Below are 21,441 nucleotides of genomic sequence, written 5' to 3'. Positions count from 1 at the left end.
CCACTAGAGAGGAGAATGATTTCTAAAAATCTCTTCCACTACAAGAATAAAGTTTTGTGATATCACATTACCAACGAAATGGAAAATATGTCTAGAAAGAAAAGGAAGTGGGAAAAATCATGCCTGTCCCTCATTGTCCAAGGAACAAGAACAAATAGCCACACAAAATGAGTTCAAATGGCGATGGGAATAAAGAATCAAGCTCTGATTGCCGGCCCTTGTTCAAAGTATTGGCTAGAATGGAACAGTGGATTTCAGACTCAAAATAATTAATATACTAAAATAGATAGTATTTGCTATTCATGAATGAATCTAATACTGTGTACATTCCATATACTCTTAGCGGTTTACCAAATGTTATGATTAAAAGTATATGAATCATTTTGGTGAATGACAATAACCCAAATGAGATTACGATTATGCTGATGTCAAAAGAATTTAAAAATAAATACAATACATATGTAGCAAGAATACCAGGTAATTTCTAGATAATAACAGTACATATCAAATGTCAGTTTGGCATTACTTTTCAGTACAGCTGTGATCCTTGGAGATAAGAAAGAAAATACAATTCCTTCTCTTAAGGGAACATCAAAATCAACTTCAGTAGGCTATTCCAAATTGTACTATTTTGAAATGTCCTCTTTGGGTGAGAATCCCTATACTTCTAGAGATGGAGGGTGTACAATATCTGGATGTTTCAATTCACTACATATTTAATGTTCCTTATAATAATATGGTTAAATGATTGAGAAATCAATTCTTTGGGGTGCTATTATTGTGAAAGCACATTTATTCTGAAATAAAAATACATAGTTAGTGATTAAGATAACTATATATTGTACCTGATCTTTATACAATTAATAAGAAATGTGTTATAACCATTATGTTAAAGTCATAGGGAAATTATTTTATTATTTTGCTAAAGCATTTTTCTTTCATATTATAATCTACAGAATATATTTTAGAAGCTCACAAAGAGAAGAAATTTTAACCCATAAGATCATACCCACTGCTCAATTCTGTAATAGTATTAAATGTCTATATATATGCCCAAGTGTTAACAGTATATGGTCAGAAAAAAAAAAAAAAAAAGGAGTGTAGGAGGGTGTTTTCACTTTTGGTCTATCACAAATACTGTCGAACCTTGGTGTACAAATACTTGTGTGGAACTATGTTTTCATTTCTCTTCAGCGTATATCTAGGAGTGAATTGCTGGGTCATAAGGAAACTAATCTTCTGACAAGTTCAAAGACTGTATTACAAGGCGGTTGCACCATTTCACACACCCAGTAACAATGTATAAGAAATTAAATTTCTCTATATCATCATTTCATTTGTTATTATCACTTATTATTGTTGATAATTGGTGGTACTTATTAGTGAATATTAATGACTAGTGATGATAAATAATGGTGAATAACAACATGCATTATTACTGATCATAACCATCCTAATGGGTATAAAGTGGCATTTCATTGTTTTTTTTTTTTTAATTTTTATTTCCCTGATGCTTAATGTTGCAGGGTATCTTTTTATGTGTTTAATGACCATGTATATATCTTATATTGAGAAATGCCTATTCATAATCTTTTGTCTCTTTTTAATTGTAATGTGTCTTTTTATTATTGAATTGTAAGAGTTCTTTATATATTTAGATAAAAGTCTCTTATCAGATAAATAATTTGCAAATGTCTTTCATTCTTCACTTTCTTGATGTCCTTTGACGTACTAAGGTTTTTAATTTTTATAAATTCCAGTTTATTAACTTTTGTCTTTTGTTGTTTTGCTTTTGGTGTCATATCTTAAAAGATTTTGCCAGGTCAGGAAAATTTATTTCTGTGTTTTCTTCTAAGTATTTTATAGTTTGTATCTTATATGTAGGCATATTTATCCTATTGACTTAATTTTTCTGGAAAGTGTTAAGTTATGGGTCCAATTTCATTCTTTTGCATGCAGCTACCCAGTTTCCCAGCATACTTAGTTGAAAGAGTCATCTTTCCCCTTGGTGAAATCAATTGACCGTAAATGTAAAAGCTGATCTCTAGGCTCTCAATTCTGTTCTATTACTCTATCTATATGTCCATCTTTATGCCAGTAGCTTGCCAAATTGATTAAGCTTTATAGCAAGTTGAACTCAGTAAGTCGGTTTTCCAACTTTGTTTTTTCTTTTTCAAGATTGTTTTGGCTACTCAGAGTCCTTTTCATTTTTCTTATGAATTTTATGATCTACTTATCAATTTCTACAATGAAGCCAGTTGGTGTTTGTATAAGGATCTACAGGGCAGGTGGGAAATGCCGCCATCTTGGTCAAGGAAGAGAGCCTCAGACCTCAGCTGCCTTGACCTGGAGTGCAGCCTCTGTGGACAGAACTGGGCAGGGTTTCGGTGAAGGATCAGAATTGCTGGACATAATGCATTGAGAGGAAATAAGTCCTTACTCAAATCACTTAATTCCTCCTTTGAAAACCCTTCAGTGGTTTTCCATCTCTCTAAGAGTAAAAGCCAAAGCAGAGTTTCAATGCCAATAGTGCATATTAGAATCAATCACGGGCATCAAAAATAAACACATCAAGCTGAGGTTCAATTCTGATTTATATGTCTGGTGGGAGAACAGTGAAGGGGAACTCCGGGATATATAAGTATATTTTTTACGACCCATGGGTGACCCTAAGGGCCTAATGGATTGAGAACCACTGTGTCAAAGCCAATATGGAGAAGAATCATCATAGATATAGAGAAGTTGCTCTTAATAATATTAATGCATAATCAGCCTGGCTGGTGTGGCTCAGTGGATTGAGTGCCGGCCTGTGAACCAAAGGGTCACTGGTTCGATTCCCAGTCAGGGCACTTGTCTGGGTTGTGGGCCAGGTCCCCAGTTGGGAGTGTATGAGAGGCAACCACATACTAATGTTTCTTTCCCTCTCTTTCTCCCTCCCTTCCCCTATCTCTACAAATAAATAAAATCTTTTAAAAAATAATATTAATGAATAATAAAATGTTATTATATGACATATTAGCAATAACAGCTGACATCTGCTGAAGTCTGGTAAGGAAAAGGCAGTGGGGTGAGCACCTAGCATGCCTTACCTTATTTAGTACTAAAAAGTTTATCCAGTAGGCCCCACCACGTTTTATTGATTATAAGACACATTTCATTTTCACGTTTTAATCGCTCTGAAATCTGAAGTGTCTCACAATCGATGAAATTGTACAACCACTGCTGGCCAGATGGCTGCAGCACTGCTTGCAGAGACACAAACTTGATTATTCTAGTCAATTATGGTCTGTGAAACAAACAAAACATTTTTACCAGAGTCAAAAAGTTATTTACAAAAAGCTGGACCATGAATGTGAACAAGTTTTAGTAATGCCTTTACCAATTTATTTTGCTTCAACTTTTTTTTCAATGTACGTATGTGAATGATATAATAAAATCTGCATTTAAGAAATTCTCTAAAAGTGCTTTCAATAAGTATTAAATAAATATTCTTAGTGGTAAGAGAGTGCTGGGACATAATTCAATTGGCATTGCCTGTTCTTTCTATTACATCAAATAATGATCGACTGTGTCACAATATTAGATATAATACAGCATATTCCTCTTACCACAGACTCATAAGTTTATATCATGAGTGGTCAATTATTGAATCAAACCTGTTGAAACTCAGGCTATTTTTGATGTTCTTTGTATGACTTAGAGAGCTTGAATTTCGGAATCTGACAGATTTAATTGAAAATCACAGCTCTTCCCTTTACTAATTATAAGCGTCGAGGCATTGCACTCGACTCTCCTCAAACTTCTTATATAGCTCAAAGGGAAGTAATATATATCATCTAATGCAAGGATTAAAACGTATTTTTGTAAAATGCCCAACTCCAATATGTTAGATCATGTTTCTTCTACTTCCCTAAAATTTAGTTATTTATTTGTTACAATTATGAAACAATATAATAATCCTCCTTTACCAAATACCAATTCCAAAAAACAGACAATATTGGCGATTCTCTTAAGATTTCCATGCATATGAGTATGTGTTTGAGTGTGATTTAGACAAATAGAAACATTATAAAACCATACCATACTGAGTAATAAACATATCTTTAAGATCTGTAACCCCTTGAGGGCCATGATTATTATTTGATTTGCCCACTACTGTGTTCATCTAAAAATGTGCTTGGAACAAGGGAAGTTACTCCATAAAACTTTGCTGAACGAAGGAATGTTTCATTTTACACACACTCCCTATAATATCCCATTATAAAAAAACAGAATTATTTCGTGAATAACTTTGAGTGACACAAATTGTTTTGATATACAAAAAGCCCTGTAAAAATATCTTGGTATAAATATATTTTGAACAAGTTGGAAGGCATATCTCTTTAGGATACAGTCCTAGGAATCTAAGTTTTGAATCAAAGAGATTTTCTTTTAATTTTGGTAGATAATACTCAAAGTAAACATCTTTTACTTTTGCTTGCCCAGTCTAGCTCCCCCTTGTTTTGAAAGCAAATCAGAATTTTACTTAGGAAAATCAGTTTTTTCTTGCTCTCTCCATCACTGTGGACTTTGTGGGGCTGAACCCACCCCTCAGCTCTAGAGTTAGTATTAGTGTTGAAAATAGGATTGTCAGATTGAGCAAATACATAAGATACCCAGTTAAATCTGAATTATGGATAAAAATGGAATGTTTTAGTATAAAAACACATACGTAGACTTATACCTTAGAGGCATTATATACACTGAAACACTTGTGTGTGTGTTTTATATGTGAGAGTTTATGGTTAACCAGATTAAAATTCATTGAGAGGAAATTTCTTAATCTAAGTAAATAACTGCATCTAAATTAAAGATAATGACATATAAATATAAAATGTTTCATACTGCATATATAGTAAAAACACTTCTACAAATTTTGTCTTTGTTTAGAAATCAGTTCTATGTATAGCTATGCAACAGTTCACATTTACTACCATTACTAATACCACTTCCAGAAAACCCTTTAATATGCTATCTATGCCCTTATAAATGACACCATAACAAGGCACTTTGAGCTGTCCCTTTGAGGACTGTGCATGTGTGTGTGTATCTTATCGAAAATGCTTTAAAGCTATAAATTCCCTAAAACTGGAGTTTTTCTTTATATCCACAGCATGGATCAATCTTTCCAGATACTAAAGGAGATTAATACATCTTTCCTTAATTGGGCAAAATGGAATCACTGAATCTACAATAAGACATCTGGGAACACATTTACGAGGAAGAACCAGTTAATTTTCAAATCTTATGCTCCTATACATATTTGGCTTTCAATTCAAATAATTTAAAGTAGATTTATGCTAATTTCTAAAACTATGATAATATAAGTAGGCATGCTGAATATCTCTAATCTTTAATCTTATAGGATAAAGTGAAAAAAATTAAAGCAATGGTAATTAGATTATGCAATTCAATAAGAGAAAATTATAAGCAAAAATAAGTTCACAGTGACGCCATTAACTGCAAAGATAAACACTTATATGAGTGCATTATTTAATAATGGTTAAAAAATTAAAACTTCTTGTTTTTTGAAAAAAGAACATGTTTTGTGGAAAGCTTTATCTAGATATTAAAATGTTTAAACATTATATAAAATGGGATTCTTAAAGTACTGAGAAATCCTATCAGAAGTTTCATACATTACCTAATTAATTAATTTTTAAGTCCCCCATCCCAAATAACATTCTCATTACTCTCTTCACTCCGCCTAAGCTGGGTGTCTAAGGAGGCAGAGTAACACACTTTGTAAAACATTGCTGCATTACATCAATAACATTTAGAGGAAAACCCAATTACCACAAATTTAGCATCTCAGAAAATATTTTATCATTAACCCATGGCAGGTCCTTAGTAAAGTATAATTTAATATTACTTTTCTCTGTATTTGTGCCCATAAAACAGATATAGAAAGGAAGAATTGGTACATTTGTCTCTAGGAAATCCTGCTTGTGGTTTATTAGTTCTGGTTTTAGTTTACTAATTTTAATTCAAACCTCAGGTTCGTAATGCTAAATGCAAATCTAGGTTTTACTCTGTGTGAGGATGAAATGTGCAGAAAAGTTATAATACCTATTCAAAATTCAAATTTCAGTTGAAACATAAGAATTATAAAGCATGACAATATTTTAAGACTCGTTTTAACATACACTTGCTTTTAACAAAAGTTTTTGTAATATAATAACTATTTACCTATAATTGAATGTGCCATTAATTTGATATTTTCATACCTCTGGAATAAGCACAAGCTATAAAATGAACTTATCCTTTTACTATATTACAATCTTTCCACTGGTCAATATCCATTTATTATTTCCATTAATTAACACACCACCTTTCACCAAATTTCCTATTCTTTATAGAGTTATCAGAGAAATAAGTTGGGAACTCCTATATGAAGAGGTAATATTAAAACTGACATCTTCTGTAGTTTCATTTTTGAGTTTTTAAAAGACCCTGAATTCTCAGGGGTGTTATTAAAATAAAAAACATTAATAATAGCCTTCCAATATTAAAATTATAACACAAAAACAGCATTTGTGCATTTCTAAGGAGCCAAAGCTTCAAATAGTTTTAAAAAGCAATATGCCTGATTTAATTAACACAATATATTTTTCAAATGTCCAAAGATTATTTTCATTTTAAACCAGTCCTTATACTTAGAAAAGCAAGTAGTACAATTCCTATAACAAAATTATAAAAATACTTCAAATAATTTTCATTTACTGTTACAGATAAATGGCCATTCTCCTAATGACAAGGGTCCTCTGAGGTTTACAATAATTGGTGTGTTAATGTTTTAGAAAAAGTAATATATCCACATTTTAAAAAACTGGAATCTTTTCCTTTGGGGAATATTAGAGTTAATCCAATAGTTAAAACTAATATAGAGAAGATCAGGTAAAAACACACTTTAACTTCCATTTGCAAAAAGTGTATAATTGGGATTATCATATAAAATATAACTAGAATAGTTAAAAGTCTTTGGGCCTCCAAGATCTAAATGACAAACTTTTAACAATATAAAATTATTATTTAAAAATAGATCACTGTGAGTCATCTAAACAATGTCATCTTTGGGCAGCAATATATGAATGATTTCCAATATATTTAGAATTCTGTGCTTAAAGAATTTAATACAATAAAAATTGAGGAAATTCCTCACAATATTTTTTAACATGTTATACTGTAATATGGCATGACATCTCAACAAGACAGATTTTTACAGGTTTTGTGTTTCAGTAAAGGTAGCAAATTAAATAAAAACATTATTATTATATTCTTTAACAAAAACTACCTAGATGAGTCTTGGAAAGACGGGCACCATGTCAAAGGAATATCAAGAAGACACAGTAATATTTAGAAACTCAGACTGGAACTGGCCTGGTGGTCCCTAATCTAGTTCTCCCTTCCTGTCTCTCCGTGTTCACTACAGACATATTTGGAGAGATCTGGACTTTTAATAAAAAGATAGAGTCATATTTTTACTTTTTAATTAAAGTAGTATCAGCTTCCCAGAGGTTCTGATAATATGTAATAAACAACATCACTACCCTGAGGTGATATAATATTAACCAAAAGGAATTTGTCATTTTGAGAGGTTTGAGTTTCACAGGTAAATGAATTTTCCACATTAATTTTCTCAAATATTTAATACTGTTTCTAAACTTTAGTTATTACATACAAATATTCCAAGAGATCTAGAAACCTCCAACTGGAAATTATATACTATAATCTTTTCTCTTTGGAGAAAAAAAACTCAATTAGTTCACTTACCCACATTCAGAAGCCAGTTAATGCCAGAGGTGCACATTGATCTTTTCACAATGCCTCAATTATAGTTGCATTTTACAAACTTTAGAAATCAGATATTTAAATATGGCTGATCATAATGAAGTGGGAACCCAGGATCCCTAATGGATCCCGACTTCTTTTCCAAGGTCACTTACCTTATAGTCCATTACGGAAGACCTTCAGTAACACTGTCTGCCTACCAACTGGTTTTCCCTTCGTGAATCTGTAAATTCATTTTAATAGATAGTCTAACATGTGCATTCCTTCTGCTCATCTCCACACAGAAGTTTACTGCTTGCCAAATATTTGTATGTTTATGTTTAATAAGCTCCTTTTCAATTGGATTACTTCTTTATGATAGGGTCATCACAAGACAATTCTCACTGATATTCTATTGGCCATATACAGAAATCAGAGCGGCAGAGAAGGTTAGGATGAAAACTTGATTTGTGGGAGGGGTGTCAAGCTTGTAAATATATTACAGGTAGGCACTGAGCTAGGATGAATGTTTGAAAAAGAAGAATAATTAACATAGAATATTATAACTTAGAATACTCTGTATTGCTTTTAAATACCTTTAAATATAATGTTTTAGTGTGCAGGGGAAAAAGGTAAGTAATTATAGCACTGCTTTATATTGTGCAAAATTATACATACAAGCACACTAGGAAGTGCAACAGCAAAGAGAAAACTAATATTAAAACTAACAAAATGTAATAATGTTAAAACAGAAACTTACTTTTTTATTATATGAGGTATAGAACAGCAAATCTATTACATACTTATCCTGCTCAGATCTCTATATTTCTTTGTTTCTTTCAATTAACTAATATATACAAAGTTAAGAAACTGTATTTATCTAATTTATTTATATCATTAGTTGTTCTGGAAAAGTATTATGTTTTTTATTAATTTTTGGATTATATGAAACATACATAATCAATTCTGATATAGAAATGTATCAAATTGAAGTGCACTTCAAACATATTGCATTATCAGATAATCATGAAATGGAAAAGATTTGATTACCAAAAAAAAAAAATTTTAGGAGATTAAAAACCAAAAATAAATATTTGTCACTCAGAATTTTCTTTGAAATTGCAACAAAGACATTTATTAAAATAAATAATAGTTTTATAGGATAACTAATTACCTAAACAAAAGAGAATGCAGATTATTTTATCAACAGAATAGTTGTATTTGCTATAAATTCTAACACTATTAAAAAATTTTTTTATAACTAACCAATGCTTCCACACATACTAACTTAAAATGACTGTGGTAAAGTTTGTTCTGAAGCTTTAAAAATACTAAACTGATTTGTTCAATTTTAATAAATAAAATTAGCCCTGACTGGTGCCACTCAGTGGGCTGGCTGGGTGTTGTCCTGCGAACTGAGAGGTCTCCAGTTAGATTCCAGGTCAGGGCACAGGCCCGGGTTGCGGGCCAGGTCCCCAGCCGGGGGCGTGCGAGAGGCCAACAGATCAATGTTTCTCTCACACTGATGTTTCTCTCCCTCTCTTTCTCCCTCCCTTCCCTTCTCTCTAAAAATAAATAAAATCATAGATAAGTAAGAAAATATATAAACTGATTTGAAAATCTATATTTTAAAGGAACATGTTAATGAAGCAATAGAGATCAATATGTGTGCTTGAATCTTTAAACAAAGGATGAAATGCTGGTACTGATACCTCTCTCCGCCGGGAAGCCCAGCACGTCTGTTTGATCTTCCAGACCACAGCAGCCACCAATAATAAGGATAAAAAACAACTGGAAAATAAAACACAAATAATCTTTGCTTAAAATATTTAATATATGTAATAAAAATATGTAGAGGATTTAAATATATACGTGATGAAGCAAAAGCAGATTTACTGTTGGGAGTACATGAAACAGAGTTTATTCTTGTGTTATTTATTAATTATTGTATTATTTTCCATCAAGCAACTGTAAACCTACCTTTGCTCCACCCTGTATATATAGAAGTAATCATTTTGCCTTGGTAAATAATTCACGCAAAAAAGGAGAAATTAAGTAGTAAAAATGTTCTCAAATAAAAACAAAGTATACAGGTAGAAAAGTTCTTTTATTCCTTGCTATGCTTTATAGTCTATCTTTAAGATTTTATTTGTTAGAAGAAATGTAAATTTATAATTCTACTGGTCTTATAAAGCAACAGAAATCTATTTAGAATTGTTGAGTTATACTGGCAATCTTATAAATTCAGAAATCACGTGTTCATTCAATTAATCTTTATTAGCAAATAAATTAGATATGAGAATATTTCAATGGTTCTCAACTGTAGGCCCTCACCTGCCCCCGTGTTACACTTGGCAATGGCTGGAGACATTTCTGACTATCGGGAGGGGTGCAACTTGTATCTATCAAGGAGAGCAAGAAATGCTTCTAAACATCCTGCAATGCACAGGACTGCCCCCAAACGACAAAGAATCGTCTAGCCAAAGGGCAGTACTGCTGAAGTTTAGAAACCCTGGGGTGTGCTAATGTTTAAAATAAGAAATAGTTCAGTTAAATGTTTATACACATGATCTATACATATCAGGTGCAATATGTAATAAACTATGATAATACCAGCTATTTCGTTAGCAGTAATTTAAGACTGACAAATCTCTCAATCTGAACCCTGTATCAATATTATTTTCTCTTCCTTTACTGTGTGGTTAAAGATTAAACTCTGAAACAATGCAGAAGTGAGCAGACTTGATTCTCTACAAATACACTGGCCACTATGAAAATCCTGGTCCTCATCCTTAATGCATTCATTAATTGACTCACTCATAAGCAGTGCAATTCTTGATACTGTCCACGCTTATCAAGACCTTGACATGTATTTTTCTCCTTGCTTCACTTGAAGAAGTCTTAGAATATCCTTCAATGATGATGACAATAACAATTCTAGCATCTGTTCACTGAGTGCTGAGCACATTCCAGATACTGTGCTAGATACTTTTCATTGATCATTGGATTTAGTTTTACAAGAAAAACTCAGATAGCATATATTATTCATATTTTAGAAAAGGAGAATCCAATGCTCAGAGTTCAAAGATTGCTTAGTCACAGAGAAAGCAGGTGGTACTGTCAAAATTCAAACCCAGTCACGTAAGCCTCAAACTCTTTCCTCCCCATCTGTTAGGAGCTATGAGCACACCCACCACGTCACGACAGTTACATTTTCGTGTCCATTCCCAATTCTTTCTCCATGACCAAAGGAAGTGGGTGGAAAAAAAAAAGACAGAAAGAAAAGAAAAAGACCTGTGACCATAACCTTTCCAACCACTGAGGTACCTTTTTATTTTTTATATAATTATCTATTCCATCAACGTTGACAAACTTTCTATTTCATCTTAATTTAAAATTTCCAAAGGCCTCAAGTCCCATGTCTCCTAAAAAATAACAATAACCCTGTAGCTTCCTCTATTTTACTGAGCTGGTCAATCCACCCACCTCCGAGTCAATTTCCTCAAAATCTAGTTTTATTTAACTCCTTGGAATCTGGCTTACTGCTAGTAAAAATGTTAATATTAATAATTATTAATGTTTATATAATATTCAGCACTTTACAGGGTACATTCCTCACCACAAGGAATTAAATACAGTAGTCTTTTCTCCATCAACTGACTTTCACTTCTCAACTGGGTAACACCAACTATCCATTTTGTGAAACTTCTCCAGAATACTTTATTTTCTTAGGTTTCCTTTATCCTTCCTGACACATTACAGGCTCAATGAAGGTAGACTGCATTCCAGATTCCCTCTTCTAAGTTATAAACATTCCTGAAAACTCAGTTCACAGTAACCAAACTGTTGTCTTCTCAACTATTAACTCCCTTGGGATGATTCTCAAATCTGTATCATTAGACAGACCTGCCAAAATGCAAGCATCCAAGAGAATATTTAGTTCAAATTCCCTCCAAGAAAAGAAATTCTCAGCACAGTTCTGGTCATGAACTAGCCCCTAATTAAACAGTTACTGCTGAGAAGCTGTCTTACAAGTCAATACACTCTATTTTTAGCTAGTTCAAACTATGAAAATATTCTTCTATCAAATTATCTTTATCAGTCAGTGCCGCTGCTTTTTTCTGGGTTATCCTGAGTCAGTCCATCCTTTCTTCTGTGTGCTAAAACTTCTCTATATACTTAAAGAAGCCTACAAGATTCCCTTTATTCCAGAAATTCTCAGTCAGGAGATTATTGCCCTCCAGGGGACACTTGGCAGTGTCCGGAGATATTTTTGGTTGTTACCACTTGGTGGCATCCAGTGGGATGAGGTAAATATCCTACAACACACAGGCCCAAGGTTCTTCCACAGCAACGTGCCCGTGGTGCTGAGAAGCCCCCTTCCGGGAGGAACTATTACCACGGTGTTTACCTTTCCTTTGTTATATCCATGTCAACACTGTAACTGTTATAATATGGTACTGAGAACTGATCTACTTATCTGAAATTCAGTTCTAACGTTATAACCTTACGAATTTTAACATTGTATCACCTCAAACCTACCGTGTCCAAACTGAATTCCTGAATAACATTCATAAAAATAAAAGCAATTAACATCTCTTGAATAATGTCACAAATCATTGCCTTCATTTCCATAATCACATATGATATACCATAGACACTGTTATGTACAAAGATCCTATAATGTACTCTTCAAAAGATCAGAACGCTGACTAGTGGAGAATTTAAGTAAAATGCCTAAGTTAAAAAGTATTTAGTTGCAAGTTCTCCCCTTTTTCGAAACTTCCCTGTTTCATTACTTTTCATCTACAACATAAAAGCACATTCAGTTTTATTATCCCTCATGCTCCCAAATCAGATACCAAATTTTGTCAGTTGATCCTTTCAGAATATCTGTAGTAGGAGCTAATAGCGTGTATACCAATAGTTGCTTATATTAAATAATTAAATAGTAAAATCTATTTTGATTTGATAATCTGTAATTCACAATATTTCTCAGTCAAAATAGTTAAATAATAGAAATTCAATTTAAGATGGTGAAGACTTGTTGGATTTCTCCATGAGGAACTTCAAGTCTTTCTTATGTAAATTTCATGACTCAAGTGAAGAGTGGCACTTTTATAATGATGCAGAAGTCCAGTGTAAAAAATACTTTTCAGTTTTCATCATTTCTACTACTTCAGAAGAGGAGACAGATACTTTAGGGTTTTGCAACGATGCTCTCTAGGCTAATTCATATTAGATTAGAGCTTATGATGATATAAATAACTTGGATGGTAAAACCAATAAATAGTTTAAGAAAATATTCTAATAATCTCCAAAAAAAATATTTAAAACCCAATGGCAAGTAGTAGTTGTCATTAAACTTCTTCTAAATCAGCGGTTCTCAACCCTTTCACAGCGGTCGCCTAAGACCATCGGAAAACACATATATAATGACATATTGTTTTTGTGATTAATCACTATGCTTTAATTATGTTCACTTTGTAACAATGAAAATACATCCTGCATATCAGATATTTACATTACGATTCATAACTGTAGCAAAGTTACAGTTATGAAGTAGCGCCGAAAACAATGTTATGGTTGGGGGTCACCACAACATGAGGAGCTGCATTAAAGGGCCGCAGCATTAGGAAGGTTGGGAATCACTGCTCTAAATGAATGGAATCAGTTCTTTCATTGATTTGAGTAGCTTATATGTTTCTCTGACATTGATTGTCTTATCTGGCATTATTAGGATTATCTAACAAGGTAATATTTTATAAATATTCTTGGTTCTTAAAAATTACACTGCAAGTAAAAGTCGTAGTTTTTTTTTTTAAATATCTACATTTCAAACAAAAAAAACGTTTTTAAGAGCACTTGCTTCATAAAAATTTTAAAAAGCAAACAAACAAAATCTCTAGATAAACTTATCCGTCATAGTTGAAAAGTTACATTTATCCACCGGCAACTAACAGAAAATCCCAGGCTCCACTGACAAGCCCAGAAGCCCGAAGCACACCAGAATCTCCATCAGTCTGAACTCCTGGATGACACAGTGCCCAGAGCACCGCTCTGTCCCTTCCACTGGCTCCTTTCTACCCGCTGGAATTTACATGCGGAATAAACCTTCATTACATAAAATGACTGATATGTATAAGTTTATCTGTTCCAGTTAGCTTTTCCGTCATGTTTCTTAAGTCAAAGGTCTTAAGGCCAATGTCAAACATTAGCATCCTGTAATCTGGTATCATGGGTAAGTTTATCAGAGAAAAGTATTTCGTCATTTTCTTTCAGGTCTTTTCCTTTACATGACACAACAGTTTCTATAGCTCCTTAGTAGAGATATGGAGCCAGGGGGATAATTGGGCATTCTTTTAAAAAGAATGCTGTGTAACAGTATCAGAAGATCTGAGAGGTTCAGCATCCTTCAGTAAATTCCCCCAATGAAAATGAAATAGGAAAAAAGAAAAGAAAGGAAACATTAAAAAGGAAGTATATGAGCTACAGCGATAAAAAAAAAAAAAGCGCAGTAACTTAGGGAGAGATATTTCAGTAATTTCATTTAACCTTCATAAAACAAGTCATTATAGAAAGGATGCTTAAAAAAAACATGGAACTCATTAGATATTTTCATCTAGGGAAAATTAAAGAGAATTCAAAAAAAGTAGTGCAGTGTAGTATAGGTTATATTGTAAAGCAGGCTTTGGTGACAAAGAAATATCCTCTGGTAGTAATCTAGTTGGCCAAATGCAAAAAGAGATAATATTGTCACTATTTTATAGCAATTTGAGGTTAATTGATCATGAAAATCAGGTCTTAAATACGTTTTTAAAAGACAATTGGGGCATATTAATCTTTTATTTCAACTAAAAATATTACAAACTAGGGAACTGTGTTGAAATACAGAAACATATTATTTTAAGAAGTAATTTATTTCCTAGTTACTGCTATTCTAGAAAATATCTTTCAAAAGCTTTAAAAATATCTTCCTAACACTCGAAGGATTTCTTTAAGCAAGTAAAATGATAAAAGTAAATCAGTAACTTAGAACACAAAAATAAAGAAACAAACAAAAAATCTGTATATTACAAACACAAATTTACTTGTTTCAGTGATGAGATTGACAAAGACAAAAAAAAAAAACGATACTCTTGTGAGTGAAAGTGACAAACAATATGTTCATAGCATATATTGGTGGAAATTTTTTGAGGATTATTAAGCAAGAACCAACTGTACCATAGGATGCAGTATCAGTTGAGGTGATACCAAATGTGACTAACAGCAGAGTTAATGCAAACTGCTATAAACAATATTGGGACTGAAAGGACTTTATACTCCTTGCTATGACCAAATTGTATTGGCCCAATTCATATGTTGAAACCCCAACACCCAATGTGGCTGTATTTGGAGTCAGGGAATTGAGGGGGTAATTAAGCAGCTTTGGAATGGGTCAAGGCGGGAGGAATTTTGAGGTACATGCTAGAAAACACCTAGATTGATGTAAAGAAACTGGGGAGAGAAAGATGGACTTAAAAGGTGATCCTGGCGTGAGGTCACAAAGAAACAAGGAGAACTGTTTTCTTGGAGAATACACAAATAATCATGACCAGACTGCTGATCCACATATAAAGTCAAAGGTCATTCTGGTGAGGTAACAGACAGAAATGCAGAACAGGTTCTTGGGAACTGGAGGAAAGGCCGTCCTTGTTATAAAATGGCAAAGACCTCATCTGAATTGTGTTCTAGTGTTCTGTGGGAAGCTGCGCTTGCAATCCATGGAACTGGCTATCTGCGTAAGAGATTTATAAGGAAAGTACTGAAGATGTGGCTTCCGCCCTCTTACCTGCTTACAGTAAAAGGCAAGCAGAGAGAGATGAACTGAAGACAGAACTGTTAGGCAAAGAAGGAACCAGAACATGGGACTTTGGAATATCCCCAGTCCATCCATACTGAACAAACTGAGAAAGCCTGTCCTACAGAGAACACAAAGGGGGTGGCTAAACCACCATTAGATAAAGAAATCATGGGGGTGCCTCATGGATTTAATCAACCTTTTAGCAGAATCAAGACAGAGAGATGGGATCACAGCAGCACAGACACCTGCCAGTCTGAACAGAAGTGAAGAGAAAAAGCAGGACCGAATGAAAGAATGCCGTGAGATCTCCTGGACTCTACAGGGCGGAACCATAGGCGCATTCAGTTGGGAACAGGTTTTATGCTTCAAGAAAAGGGAAGAATGACCCCCCGCCCCCAAAATCATTTAAGAGATCATCAGAGCTCCCACTCCCAGGCCCTGGGGGCAAGTCTCGTTTCTCCAATGTTTCAAAGGGTGGAGCCTCTTTGGTCTGGAGGCACCAGGATGCTGCTGCCTGGTATCTGGGAGCCAGGCTGCAGCCCAGGGTTTGAGGGTCAGGGCCACCTCACTGAATTGAAGGGGCAGTGCTGCTCCACAGAGCTGTGTGGTGATGCTGACACCCCAGTGGGCCTGGCACTAGGGCATGAAACCAACGAGGATTCCTCTCCAGTCTTACGAACTGGTGAAATTTGCCTTGGGTTTAGGACATGCTTACGAGCCAACACCCCTTTTTTCCCTCAGATTTCTCCCTTTTAAAAAGAAAGTGTCTATACTATGCATGTCCTACCCTTATATCTTGGAAGTACAGAACTTGTCTGGTTTCACAGGTTCATGGCTGGATAGGAATTTTGCCTCATGATGAATCATACCTTGAGCTTTACCTGTTTCTGAGGTAGACGATATTTAGATGAGATTTTGGACTCTTAAGAGTTGATGCTGGAATGTGTTAAACCTTTGGGATTGTTGGGGTAGAATGAATGTAGTTTGCACACAAATAAGGACATGATTCTGGAAGGCCAGAAGAAAACTGTTATAAAGTATCTTCCTCCAAAATTCGTATATCGAAACCAAAGTTCAGATATAATTGTATTTAGAGATAGGGGCCTTCTCTCTGGGTTGCCAGACTGATAGCAGCTGTCATTAAATCAGCATAATCCATATTGGCCTGATCAGAAAGGGAAGAAATGACCCACTTGAAAGAGCTGCAAGAATTAGCTGGCACGCATGGGCTGGCAGGAGCCAAGGGAGTATGACCTCAATTGGATTTTGGTGGTATTTGATCAAGGTGGAAGAACTGTAAGACTGGAGAAGCAAGAATTCATGAATATCAGTGTATAGTCTCAGGACCACAGGAGAGGCACTGTCCTAATGAGGACCCCAGGGGATGGGTAAACCTGTTGTGGGAATGACTCAGGAGCCTGGAAAACGAAGTGGCCAATGCAAAATGAAAGCGGAATGGCTGAGCCGCCCTCGCACATGAAAGAGAATGGAAGAAAGAAGCTGACAGAGGGAATGCACGAGCATGGAGCTATAGACAGGATTAAAAATGCAAGGTATCCTGAGGGGCAAAATAGGTAGGCAGCAAACAATGATGCTATTTAACATAGAGTTTTATTTTAAGTTAGAATGAAAAAAACCAGGGGGCTGAAGGTAGTTGCCCCAATAAAAAAATCATGATCCTCTATGAGTCTGTTTCTATTTTGCTTGTTAGTTTACTTTGTTCACTAGAGTCCACATAAGAGTGAAATCACGTGGTACTTGTCTTTCTCTGACTGGCTTATTTCACATAGCATAATGCACCCCAATCAATGCAATTTTTAAAAAATTATGATCTTCTGCTCAGTCCCCTGGTGAGCCAATTACAAATCCAGAAACCGCTGACTAAATAGATGGATTGATCCATAGAAGAAAGGTCCTGTTGAAACATCTTGAAGAGCATATAAAATGATCCTCGAAGGGACCTGTGTACAAGGGGCCTATGTATATTTCAGCATAACCACAGCTATATACATGAGTATATGTACACAGTCCAAGAAGAATAAGTAGATGGTCGGTTACCATTAGACACAGGGTTCACAGATGTCACAGATACCTAAGGACTAATGCGTCATCGTGGCGCTTTGTAAGAGTTTTGGGGTGTCTTCTGGGACCAGGTAACAAATTCTTGCTCACAGCATGCCAACTGCGGCTATGGATGTACCTAGGGATAACTTACCTCGTTCTGAAGTGTATAATTAGAATTTATGTTCAAGTCAGTTATAATAACCCCTACATTGCGTCCCTGGCCTGTGTGTAAGACCTATCATAGGGGGAAAGGCCAAGTGGCAACCTCTGAAACTACCCTCCATGTAGTCAAAATGGTAAATCAAAAACATTATGTCACCCCAGTGGGCTAGTGAAAATTATTACCACCATTAAAAATCTAAAAGGTGCAGTGGGAATGGTCCCTACAACATCTCCACTTAATTTATCAGCCTTAACTTCTTTTAAAATAAATAATTCATAATTTTCAGGTTCACACAGATTCACTTTTCTATTTTGCATAGCAAAAAAATGAACTTTTTAAAAAAATAACTTTTTTTAGTTTTCTAATCATTTACTATATTATATCACAGACTAACAATAACAACAATACAAATGACTGATACTGAGAGACATTAGGTGACCTACTGGTGACGGTACAGAAAGCTAAGATCAGAGCCAGGCCATGTCTTTAAATGATCTCCCTAACACCGGCCCAATTATGTTTACCACCTGAACTATGCCCAATATGTAGAGATAAAGAACGGACAGCGTTCATGTAGTGGTCTCCATCAAACCACGGCTGAACCAAAAAGCTGACATGTTTACCTCTATTACTTGAATAACTTGGTTAGAAAAAGAATCATGTACAAAGGGGTCCCAATTAGACTGTCAGCTGACTTCTCAAGGGAGACCCTGCAGGCAAGAAGGGACTGGCAAGAAATATTCAAAGTAATGAAAATCCAAAACCTACAACCACGAATACTCTATCCAGCAAAACTGTCATTCACAATAGAAGGGCAGAGAAAGTGTTTCCAGGACAAAATAAAATGGAAAGAGCTCATTAGATCCAAACCACTGTTATATGAAATGTTAAAGGGACTGGTTTAGAAAAAGGAGGATCAAAACTATGAACACTAAAATGAAAACTGTATCACAAGAAACAACAACAGAAGCTAGGGAATTGAAACAAAGGCAAACTAAGTAGGCAACAAGAGTGAAAAAAGAACTATAGGTATGGGGAACATACTGGGGAGAGGTCAGCAGGGAGGGGGAAGGGGGAAAGGGAGGGAGATGGTACAGGAATTAAGAAGCATAGTAGGAGGGAATGGAGTAGACAGGAAGAGGCTGAGAACTATATGCACAACCAATGGACATGGACTAAAAGGGGGGGACGACTGGAGGGAAGGGGGCCACCGGGTGGAGGGGAGCAGAGGGAAGGGAAATTGGGACAACTGTAACAGTATAATCAATAAAACACATTAAAAAAAAGGCAATAGCAGTAATAGTGGTCTGACTGAAGGATGCCCATAAATGCTGACATGTTTGAAACTCTTTTTTTAAATTTGCTAGGTCTTGGCCAGATAGCTAAATTGGTTAGAGCATTATCCTCCCAATACACAAGGTTGCAGGTTCGATCCCCAGTCAGAGCACATACAAGAATCAACCAATGAATGCATAAATAAGTGGAACAACAAATCAATGTCTCTGTCTCTGTCTTTATCCCCCTTTCCCTTTCTTCCTCTCCCTCTCTCTCAAATTAATAAATTAAAAACAAATAAAAATACATAAAATTTATCACTGGCCTTATTTAAGAAAAACAAAATAAACTTCAAAATAGTCTGTTCATGCTTTTCTTAACTAAATACAACAATTTTAATACTAATTTACATTCCACTATTGAAAGAGATTTAAATGACAAAAAAAAATCAAATACATTTTGTCTCACACAATAACTAAATTTTCTTTTCACTTTGTTCATGATGACAACATAATAAATAAGACCATCTCTAAGACATGGTACACATTAGCACCAGCTTTCTTTTTACTAAATAAAAGAACTATTAAACTTAAATATGCACACAAATTCAAAACCTTCAAATATAACCTTAAACATTTAAATAGTTTACATATATATTCAGCATTGTGAATTTTCACAGAGCTGAACTTTTTAGTGTATATCCACCCACACTATTCTGCATTAAAAAGTTTCATTTTGATGCATTAAATAAGGCTCATTTAATTCTAACTTCTAATACTTTCCAAAACCATATTATAATGTAATTAATAGCCTTGAAATCCATTTATATTCCAAAGTACAAAATCATAAAACATTAAATATATTTCCTCAAATTTCACTTTTAAGGGAAAAATTTAAAGCATGAATAAATTTTGCATACATGTTAGTGATAAATATGTTTATAGCATTAAATTCTGGAAATTACAACTTTTCTAGGGACAGAATCAAACATGACTGTTCTCAGAAGGAAGCAACCACCATAGCAAAGGTGTGGACAACAGGAGTGGATTAATAAGCAGGGAACGTGTAAATTTGAGGAAAAAGTGTAGAAAACTGAAAGGCTGTCAATGGAAATAAGAGATTAGACTTTCTCTGTATGGGCCCATATGGATAAATTATGAGAGATATTATAGGGACACAGATTTCACCTTATTATGAATAAAATTTAGTTATATTAAGACAGAAGATGCTATGTCAGGAGAGGGTACATTGCCTGTCATTAAAGGCAGTCAGGCATAAGCTAGATCAGGAGTTGGGGAAGCTACGGCCCAGGAAGTATTCTTCCCACCACCTGTTTTTATAGTCAAGGTTTATTGGAACATGGCCACTCCTGTTTGTTTCCGTATTGGCTGGGGCTTTAGCGCTACAGCTCCAGAGTTGTGTACATGCAGCAGAGACCACAGAACCCACAAATCCTGAAGTATTTACCATCGGGCCCTTCACAGAAAATGTGTGCTGACCTCTGTGGAGAAAGCATTAGCGACCCAAGTATCGTGTGGGTGTCTGGACAAGATAACCAATAATGGTTACTTTGGTGTTTAGGAAAGTGCCTGGCATATCACATGTCGGGTTATAAAGGTTCATGACTGTACACAGCAATACAGCCAACTCGGTGAGTGAAGGTCAGAATTCAGACTGCGACCCATTTGTCAAGTGGTGTGCTGTGACGAGGGACTATATCTGCCCGAAGAAGGAGACCCATTTGTCTAATTTGCACAGAGACACCCAAGGGACCCGCATAAACTGTACTCAGCATAGCCACGTTAACAAAAATAACATTCCTTCCAATCCAGGTGATCTACGATTCCATAACACTGAAACTGAGCTTCTCCACCTAACCCAGTGTTTCTTTATTTATATCCCCTGGACATAAAATTAAATGTTCCTGGACAAGAGCTTTCATGTTTTGAGAAATGCTCCCAACGCCACCCTCTCTTTTAGAAAGATACATTGCAAATTAATGTATTAAAAATTCTGAGAATGTCAGTTAAAAACAAAGAGAGCCCTACTTAACTTTAGTATACTCATTTTCCAAAACTGTTTAAGTATGAAGCCCTTTTTTATAAACCTATTAATATATCAAATAACTAATGTCCTAGGGAATGATACTCTATTCATTCATATTTAGTACTTTCGGATTATAAACTATTTGGAAACATAAATACATGTTTGTTCTTATCTTATATAGATTTTAGCATATTGTTAAGCACAAATGATAATTTCCTAAGAAATCAATTAATTGATTAAA

General features: G+C 34.7%; 1 protein-coding gene across 1 annotated transcript in view; it reads right to left on the bottom strand.

Moving 5' to 3' along the window:
- ATRNL1 (attractin like 1) overlaps nt 1-21,441 on the bottom strand; it is a 480,268-nt gene that overhangs the window by 268,500 nt on the left and 190,327 nt on the right. Inside the window, exon 26 of the mRNA XM_090278658.1 lies at nt 9,522-9,600. Coding sequence (XP_090134784.1) covers nt 9,522-9,600 — 79 coding nt within the window. The remainder of the gene's footprint in view (nt 1-9,521; nt 9,601-21,441) is intronic.

The sequence above is a fragment of the Furipterus horrens genome, unplaced genomic scaffold (assembly GCF_987537825.1).
Source record: "Furipterus horrens unplaced genomic scaffold, mFurHor1.1.pri manual_scaffold_5, whole genome shotgun sequence".
Lineage (NCBI taxonomy): Eukaryota > Metazoa > Chordata > Mammalia > Chiroptera > Furipteridae > Furipterus > Furipterus horrens.
Note: the sequence above shows the minus strand (reverse complement) of the source record. Positions and strands in the feature narration are given on the sequence as shown.